At 39.1% G+C, this 10,000-nt stretch overlaps 1 protein-coding gene across 2 annotated transcripts in view; it reads right to left on the bottom strand.

Moving 5' to 3' along the window:
• LOC113803111 (uncharacterized) overlaps positions 1-8,569 on the bottom strand; it is a 41,591-nt gene extending 33,022 nt beyond the window's left edge. The window contains exon 1 of one of the 2 annotated variants that reach the window (XM_070122806.1): positions 7,987-8,569. In XM_070122806.1, coding sequence (XP_069978907.1) covers positions 7,987-8,074 — 88 coding nt within the window. In that variant the 5' untranslated portion in view covers positions 8,075-8,569. The remainder of the gene's footprint in view (positions 1-7,986) is intronic. The other variant, XM_070122807.1, reaches the window with a different exon arrangement.
• Positions 8,570-10,000: the final 1,431 nt, after the last annotated feature.

Raw genomic sequence — 10,000 nt, 5'->3', positions numbered from 1 at the left:
TAAATGATTAGATAACTACGATTCTTTAGAATGACCTAAAAAATTAAATAAAAAAAAATAGAATATCAAACAAATATCTACTGTAGTACGAAAAGAAGCGCAGATCGTAGCTATCACTAACTGATACTTGCTACCGTCCCTTAACCCTAGAGTGCCCATCGTCCACCCGCCTTTTAACTCCACTCTCCTTGGGCCTCCGCGCTCTCTCTCCATCACAGCCTTTCAATTATCGGCATTAACCGCGTTACCATAACTCGGCGACTGGCCACCGACTGTTTTTCTATAAAAGACGTAATCAGATAAACCATGATAGATTAGATCAGCAAGCAATAATTATCAACCTATTTCTTTTCCCTATCAGCCGATCTGCTCCATCGTAATTATATATAAAAAACTTTCGGTGCTAAAATCGCCATTCGCCTCTCCAAAAGCTCCTCCTGAGAGTGTAAGCGGGATCCAAGCCTTTGCGTCGTATGAGATACGAAGGCATGAGAGAACAAGAGGTGATTCAATTCTCCTCGCACCACGATTTCGCTCGCCTTTTGTTTTGGAATGCGAGCTGGTCGTGGCGTGTATGGCGCCCCCTCCTGCACACTACATGTTCACGGACCGCCTGTCACTTGCTCTCTCCTCGCTCAGCCTGTCTTAGAAATACTGCCTCGGCTGGAGATTTCATTTCTTACTGTTAGTATTATTTATCGCTTGCCTTTTATATATATTTTTTCCCAACTATTTTTTTATTCCTGCGCTAATAGCCATTACTGATGCGTGACAGTCCTGATATTATACTATAGCTTTCTTTAATATCCCTCTAAAATAACATTAAAATGAGTTATGTTATTGTTAATGACTGTAATTACAGGTAAGATGATACTGATGATAACCATGTTAAAACGATAATGATAATTTTAAATAGTAAGTGAAAGTAATTCTAGAGAAAGCTAAAATCACGAATTACTAATTAAGCCGGCAATGAAAAATTATCAACACATTATCCTCAAAATGTGTATATAGCCATGTAAAGAGGGGTAGAACCATGGCGGCCGTCCTGTAGTTCGAATGGGACCTGCTCTATATACCTGGGGTCGGCCCCTGGGGGAGGTCACGCAGCCACGCCTTGCTCCTGCTGGGGCCGGTGAGAAGACGTCAAGGATTTACGTGTTGGCCCGAGATGTATGTATGTATGTGTGCGTGTGTGTGCGTGTGTGTGTGTGTGTGTGTGTGTGTGTGTGTGTGTGTGTGTGTGTGTGTGTGTGTGTGTGTGTGTGTGTGTGTGTGTGTGTGTAATAAAGCGCAGTGGCTCTGATGCATGTGTGTTTGTATGTCATGGACTGAGAGTAATGTTTGTACAAGCTTGTGTACTTGCCCCTGGAGTGTATGCATGCTTGTGGTAAATATGTAAATGCGGTCTCTCTTTTTTCGGATGTGTATGTGGGTTCCCGTGTGTGTCTAACCCTACGTCTCTCTTATTTCACGTTGCACAGTTTTGAGTGTACAAGAGCGTGGGCCCCTTTTATGCACTGAAGTACGAATGTTTCGGTGTACACAAGTGTAAGTGTCCGGAGGGTTCAACAGCTCAGATGGCGAAGTCAGGTAGGGGTGTTAAATCCTGATTATTGTTCATCATTTACCTTTATTCTATAGATTCTTTAGATCCTTCTTTCGCCCATGGTTTATTGGGTGTCTAGACCAACTTAAGATCAGGCAATACTAAATTGGCAAGTCTTGGGGCATGTCTGGGAGAGGGGATTATTGGCATTTTGCGTGCGATCTGACCCTCACTGGCTACACCCTGAGAATTTAAGTGTGTAGGTGTTAATGCGAGAACCTGCGCTAAATGCATACTCTGTTTTGACCATTTCTGGATTTAAACCACCGAGAAAATGTGCGAGATTTCTCCTTCTGCCAGAGGCTTTTGAGGCGGTTTTCCTATGGCTGTCAATGATGATAATGATCAAGTAAATGTTATTAAGGCTCAGTTTTCTTTCACACAGTTTAATTATAGCCATTCTGGGTGCAATCAGTTGCTCCTAAGCAGTAAAGCGTTGATATAATTCGAGCTTGTCATGGAATAGGTAGAGAGTTTCCAGAAAGTTAAGAGATACATGAAATTGTGAAGTCGGCTTGTAATTTACTTTAATTGTGGGTAATGGTCAGTGTGAACAGCGCCATGACTGTGGTGAGCATGTTCGGAGTCACGTCCAAGTCAAATAACGTTGACTTTTGGTGTGTTAAAACGGCATAAACTGTAAACCAACTATCTGAAAATCTGTTTACTCCACAAGCCTTGTTTATATAATGGTTGAAATTTGTCAACATTAACCAACGGATGTTTTATGAAAAAAATATATATATTTATTTACAGTATTCATGAAAAGTAACGATTGTTTATCTAGATACCCCCCCCCCCCCAAACAAAGACAGAACATCCTCAATGAAAATTAAACGAAAGTCTTATGTGATGTACTTAGAACATTTCAGTGATGGGCAACATGCAGGGATCAAAAGGTGAAAGAAAAACGTTAAAAAAGGAGACTAGAGCGACCCCTGGCGAGATTATGTACAAACAACCGTAGGCTTCCTCTTGTGTTTGCCAAAATGAAAATGAACCACCGAATCCCAAACGCCTCCCTCTGGCACGGGAAACTAACATCGGATTTTTCTCGGTGCGCGATGATGTTTACTCAGGGCTCATTTAAATGTTGAGATATCCATTTATGTTCCTTAAAGTGTTTCACGGAGCTGCAAGATTAGAATCGGACGCGGGTGTGGGTATCCAGACATCTTATGCATGAGAGCGCAACGAGGCAGTTTAAGGCGTGCAGCAGTTTGCCACAGTAAAACCAAGTGTTTGCATTGTTTAAGATCGTTTTCTTAATCACAGTGTACTGTTTGCTGTGTCAAGATGAGCCTTGTTCCATTTCAATAATTCATTTAAATAGCCTTTCATTTGCGATGCCTACTAAGCTAGCAGACATTTTGATAAACATTTGCTTCATTATTATACGCATCAGGTGTGCAAAGAGAGACGCTCCGAAAAGCATGCCCGGGGCTCTGCATATACGGTTCTGATTTTATTAGCTCAGAGTAATTGAGACAGCAACGTCCCCATTAAAACCAAACGAAATTTCCAGCGACGAACTCCTCAGAAATAGACCCTTAAGCGTGGCCTGGCTACTGAGTGCGCACCAAGAATTCCTCTGGAGATGATGGTACTTCTTATGCGTATCGTTTACCCGCGTGTCGTATCAAGAGAAGAATCTGAAACTGTGAGCCAAATTAAGGCGTAAGTGTCATGGTGGCTGAATCTGTAATCCCACAGCTGTGATATTTTTCGCCTGTGCTTTTCATACGGCCAGTTATATTGCCTCCGAAATCATATTCCTCCGTTCAGGCCACATTAAACCGAAACGAACATATGAAAACCTTTCATTAAACAAGGATAGAGCGTGCCTTTTGGAGGTTCAATGCGACGAGAAATGCAAAGGACCGACCTTTTGACGACCTCTATAGATGCTTGGATGGACTCTATAGACAACGGGAGCCGCTTGTCAACGACCTGGTCCTCAAAGGATCTAATTCTCTATTCAAACAACATAACCTGGCGAACAGGTTGGCCTCCTAAGACTGAATTGACAGGGAGAGTTTATACGGTTATGGTAAATAAAAAAGGGTTGAATATCACCTCTATGTATACGGTAATAAGGAACAGTTTCTTTTTCTTTTTCTTTCTTTTTTTGACTGCTAGCATTGCCGATCAATAGATTATGGTTGTGTGGTCGCCATTTCCATAAGTCAACTCCAAAATAATTTTTGAGTACAAGATATAGACATAGGCATTGGATATAATATATTGAATTAATGAAATGCAAGCCATATATATATATATATATATATATATATATATATATATATATATATATATATATATATATATATATACATATACATATACATATACATATACATATACATATATATACATGTATATATATATATATATATATATATATATATATATATATATATATATATATATATATATATATACATATACATATACATATATATACATGTATATATATATATATATATATATATATATACATATACATATATATACATTATATATATATATTATATATATATATATTTGTAGTATTTGGTCATAGTGACCTATGTCAAGTGTCTAGTGTTGCTTCTATCAATGTGAGGACATGCTGCAATATAATTACATATTGCAATAAGGCGTGATGGCATGCGAGTTTGTTTCTTTTAGCCATGGTTATATTTTGAAATCCTTGTTTCTCTATAGTTTATGAGAACATGTAGACCTACATCAGAACCTATAGCAGATCTAATGATGGAAAACAAATCATCACATTCATAATTGTTTGTGGGGTCTAAATCAATTAACATGTACATAAATGAAGTTGACTCTAGTACTAAGAAAGACAGTGGGTGACCGTTTGTCAGTGTCAGAATGGGAGACGGTAGTATGAGGCCCACAGGTATTAATGAGTGGGAGATCCACGTCGATGGCTGAAACCATATTTAGGCGATCATGTGAGTCTCGCAGTCGATCAATTCAGATTAATTCAGTGGTCATCTCTCCCTCTCTGAATAGCTGATCTGTAGATCTATCATATTTATCCAGAAAAGTTAGCCATGCTGGTCTCGCGCTGTCGTCTGGGTGCTGGATGTAACACTTGTTTAATAATCTTAGACTGGATGTAAGGGGTTAAGAGTCATTACACTTCGCTCTGAGCATTTAAAGTGACGATTACAGATGGAAGGACTTAGTGACGAAAGAGGTTTATGTTGGCGTGTATTTCTAAGCATACAATCGGAAAGTTTCTATGGGTGAGCTGATAAATGCACTGAATAATTCATAGAGCTGGTTTTCCTAATATTTACAGAATGATAATGAGCCATCGTGGCATTTAAGATTCTGTTTGGATTAAGCTACACGAATTAAAGAAGAAACATATAGGAATGAATACGACAGAAAAACACACACCTTCAGTACTTTCGTATCTGATTACTAACCAGAGAAAGACGCTTGTACATCTGTTGACTCAATCGACGTCGTAGTATTAGAAATGATTTCGAATATAAAGTATGAGGATATAATTTCTGGTTCCCGGCTTTATCTGGTAAATTTCCCATTTTCTGATGTTCATATAGCTCTAGTTTTTGTGTTCTGAAGAATTTTCATTCGGTGAAACACACTTAGGTCAGCAGGCCGACTGAATCAAAGCAATTAGAGGAATTCAGAATAGACAGCAGGACTTAGAGAAGAGGCACCTGTACAGAGGAGTCTAGTCCTAATACCACTTAAGTGTGAGAGGACTGACCATCGTTTGAAAAGGTCTGATAAGGACTAAATAGAGAAAGAGATAAGGATTGAAGGCCAATCAGGAGCTTAGGATTAAATGTTCAACTACGTGCCCTGAATTTTCCGATATGCACCCATTTGTCAGTCCGTTTCGTTGGTGATTTCAATGCTAAAGAAGTGCCAATCCAAAATATTTCACACAGTGACTAATGTGGAAATACTAGCGTTAGTAACACCAATGTATATAAGTATCAATAATAATGGATGTCATGATAAAGAAAATGGACATGATTACTGATAATAACTGTAGCACGAAAAGTCCAAAATAAAACATTTAGGAAAGCAGCTACTGTATGGTACAAGCGAATTAACTTCCGTATTATTTTAAGCTAGTTTCATTTACACTTTGACAATAAGTGTGCATTTATTCATACTTGATTATAATGAGGAACTATGACCACCGCCTTGAAACATAGCAGTCAAAACGGGTGAAATGATGAAAAATAAAAAAATTGTGATTTCATAAGAATGTTTTTTTTTTATATTTAGTGAAAATCTAATATTTTGGGAATATGTATGCGATGTGTTCTATGCAGAGACTGTTCCTTGGAATAAAATGCATTTCACTTGTATCTTCGAGCAATATGTTTGGTTTTACAAAAAATAGATCAAAGGCACATAGGCTATAAACAACACAATGTAGCACGCAGGGATGTAAAAGTAAGATATACGATACTGCAAAATGAGAACATAAACCGATATAAAATTGATATCAAGTGCCCTCTCTGAACCCACATTGTATTCAAGAGTGACCCAGACTACACCCTCACTGCTGCTTCCAACCAAATATACGATATCTAGGATCGCCCTTTTGTCCTGGCCGGGACATACTTAAAGCGGCATTATTCTATTTGTTAAACTTCTCTTTGGATCCACTCTCCTCTCTGACATACAGTGCGCCGCGAAAGGAATTATTCTCACCGAACCGAAAGAAGAAACATGCAAATATTTTTTTTTTTTTTTTTTTTTTAAGCGTTTTGTGAGACTCGGGTCGTCAACCCACGTAAACATTAAGTCTCTCAATTCATGAGCTTTCCGCAAATAGTATTAGTTCCTATGGGACTTAATCTGGTAATAATTTCACATCTATCACCATACCGAAGTGATCGGTGTGTCCCTAATCCACGCCCACTGAAAGTATAGAGGGCGTGGACATTATAAATTCCAAGTAATCCCAAGTCCCCATAGCCGCTGATTTAGAGTCTGATCCTACTAGAGCGCGCATTGAAGGGATCAGCTGTTAGTGCTCGTTCCACTGACGAAACAGTCGAGGAGATTTTTGAAGGCTGTTTGTTTAGCAGGTTAATCCTCGGACAATTCTTTTTAACACGGTAGTTCTCATATTCTCTGGCTGGTTCGCCAACCAAAACGATGGATAATGGAACTTTTAGAATATTCAGAAACCTATTTTCGGCGGATGCTACAGATTTCTCGTTTATTTCCGTTTGATTAAGAAATGCCATCAGTCATACACGACTGACCCCATATTTTCTCTCTATTGAATTAAAGAAAACTCCTCAAAGAATGATGGAATTCCTAAAGATGAAATGGCCGTTCCCTCCGGACGGCCTTTCACGCCCTCGTAAGAAAGCCTTCGATTTATGACACGGACCGAATGAATGGAACTTAATTTATGACTTGATAAATAAGGAATATCTTCTTAAAAGTGACCTCTGGCCGGTGTCGCCTTCAGGTTAGCCCGCAGGTTATTTATAGGTATATTTCCTTTTGTTAAAATCTTGTTCAGTGAATGATCGTATTCACAGACGGAACCTTTCGCGAGAGTCTAAGGAATATGTATAGCATTTTTTGGTCTAGTTATACTTTTTTTTAAGAATTCAATAACAATAATAAAATGTCTTCGAAATATAACTGTATGCTATTTGCAATATTGTGATCACACACAATAAGATAAACACAAGTCTGAAGTATGACTGAATGCACTCCATATGAAAATCTGTATTTTCATATTTGCCGTGGATGGTTTAGGAAACAGGTCCTGCGCCATCTCTCCATTCAAGCAGTAGTGATGTTCGTGTTCGTTATACTCCATTGTTGTGACAGCATTTTACAGCTGATGTAGTATTCCTTGAGCTTTGGACTATCGCCCCTATGTAATAACTACGAAAAGGGTTATTTTCCGTTTTGAAACATTGTGAAATATCAATGTTTGACTCGCATTGAATTCAGTAGCTGAAACTATTCCATTTTTTACATTTCTTGTAATATATATTCTGCAGTTAGACCCACACTGTAGTAAAACTTGGATGTATAAGGAATACGATAAGGAACAAAGATTTCAATGTTTTACTTTGTGCAGGTCGAGAGTTTATAATAGATCTCTTTATGACCAACAGGAAAATCCAGTGGCGGCCTGTGACGTGGCTGGCCCTCGCTATCAATCAACTCATCGACTATTTTGTTTTTGTTTTCCATTCATTTTTCGTTCCTCACCCGTTTCTCTGTTTTCCCGCAGACACGTCGAGGCGAACAGGATTGCATCTACGAGTGAGAGTAACTACTTCGTAGCATTAGTAGGAAACGGCTCTAGATTACCTGTTAGTAGAATAAGAAAAAGGTGGACTTACGGGAGTGGTACCAAGCCGACTTACTGGAATAGCACCACTTGGGCCAGACGACAGCGCCGGGGGTATCCAGATCCGTCATGGCTCGCATTCAGCCTTCTTGGGTCACAACTTTCCGACGTGAGAGGTCAGCCGAGGGTCAGATTAGGTCACTTCACGTTGACCAACACTTGACCAGCGAGATGTAACATGCAGCCAACGCCTCGCTTGGAAAGTATATTCAAGGTCAAAAGCCTTTAATTAAACTAAGACGATAGTTAAACCGAGCTCGATGTCACCACACGAGCTGTTAAGAACACTGATGTTTTTTCACCTCCACCACATTCTCGGAATCCATATATGATTACACTCCATTGGCATTTCGACAAATAAATCTTGTTTAAGCACAGCAAGAAAAGTATAATCCACTGAGCACTTTGATGTAGGCTCCAGCAACTGTAGCCACTGTGCGATCACTACCACTTTGAAGAACTCTGTGGGGCGAACGTTCCAGCGAGCAGTCGCGGAGGTCCAGTGAAGGCGAGGGACGGAGAGTCGGTGTGAACGGTATGGCGGCTGGCGCGCAACTGTCTACTCCCGCTACAGGTGAGCGAGCGCAGGTACACTGGACGGTGGAGGGCAAAGGGGGAGGAGAAGGTGGCGGCGTGCGTTCGTTCGTTCGCGCGTAGGTCCGCCGCGGTGGAGTGTGTGCGGGGAAGCCAGAGGCAGTTTGGACGCCACAGGTGACGGTTGTCTGTTACCTATGCTCCCCAAATCGCGAGTCTTTGGTTGCGGCGCGGATTAGAAACGAGGATGCGCGTACTGTTTCTCATTGGATTTTTTTTACTTTATAAAACCCATTATGAAATAGAAAGGAGCCTTATGTAATTATTAAATAAAGCTTAGAATTTTATATATATATATATATATATATATATATATATATATATATATATATATATATATATATATATATATATATATATGTAATCATTACATGTAAAACTTTCATTACTTGTGCACTCACATAGTAAGACACTCATAAAACTGCAGAAATGCACCTCCTGTAATTGAAAAGTTTGTTCTTTGTAGCTGATATTCAGAGTAAAATACATTTCTAGATACTTTATTTATATGTACTTTGTTATTTATGTCATTACTTCTGGAAAAATAATGATTTTGTTTGAATAGTATTTTATATAAAAAAAAAAAAATCTATTAAGTGAGCGGTTTTCCTACAGACTGTTAGTTTGTTATTCAACTAAATTCAGATTATATCAACCACAGATTATATGGGTTTGTACTATACACGACGTTTTTTTTTTTCTTGGAATTATTCATTATACTTCATTAGGCATCATCTCCCTGGACCAGATCGAGCTCCGTTTTATTTCCGCTAAAAACGAGCCACAGAATTGCCTCCTCGAATTCAGAAACAGATACTGATCAACGTGTTAACTCGAATCAAATACACTTTCCGACTGACGCCTCGGGCCCGCTCGCCTTTCCATACAGAACTCTTAGGCTGTTGTATCTCGTGGCTCTATCTCGGACTCTAATTCTGACTAATTCGCCTTCAATTACCCTTATGTTTAGGGGACTGGTTAGCGAGTACTTAATCGACTAGACCCTTGCGATAAGGTCAAAGGCTCTCAGTCTAGAGATTTGAAGACCGACATTACAAAGTTAGTGGTCTTATCTTTTCTATAATTGACCGAACCCGTTGCAGACCATCTTACTGTCGGTCTGGCGTATAATTAAACTGTCACATAAGTTGATAGGAGTTATGATGAAAAAATGAGATATGCACTAATGATGCAGAGACGGATGTGAGTGAAATGTGTAACGAAATATATGCAAATTTCCCAGCACAATCTTAAGAGCATCGGGAGGCAATCAAATAAATATATACTTGCATTAACAGCACAAAAGTACTAATTGTTGAAAAACTGTTCAGAAGTTAACATGTTCCTCAAATTAATGGGGCAACAGTAGGGACACCAGGAAATGGGAGAGGAGGTAAGACAAGAAAAATAGC

Source organism: Penaeus vannamei, chromosome 6 (assembly GCF_042767895.1).
Source record: "Penaeus vannamei isolate JL-2024 chromosome 6, ASM4276789v1, whole genome shotgun sequence".
Taxonomy (NCBI): Eukaryota; Metazoa; Arthropoda; class Malacostraca; order Decapoda; family Penaeidae; genus Penaeus; species Penaeus vannamei.
The sequence above is the reverse complement of the archived record's forward strand: the minus strand, read 5'-3'. Positions and strand labels throughout refer to the sequence as shown.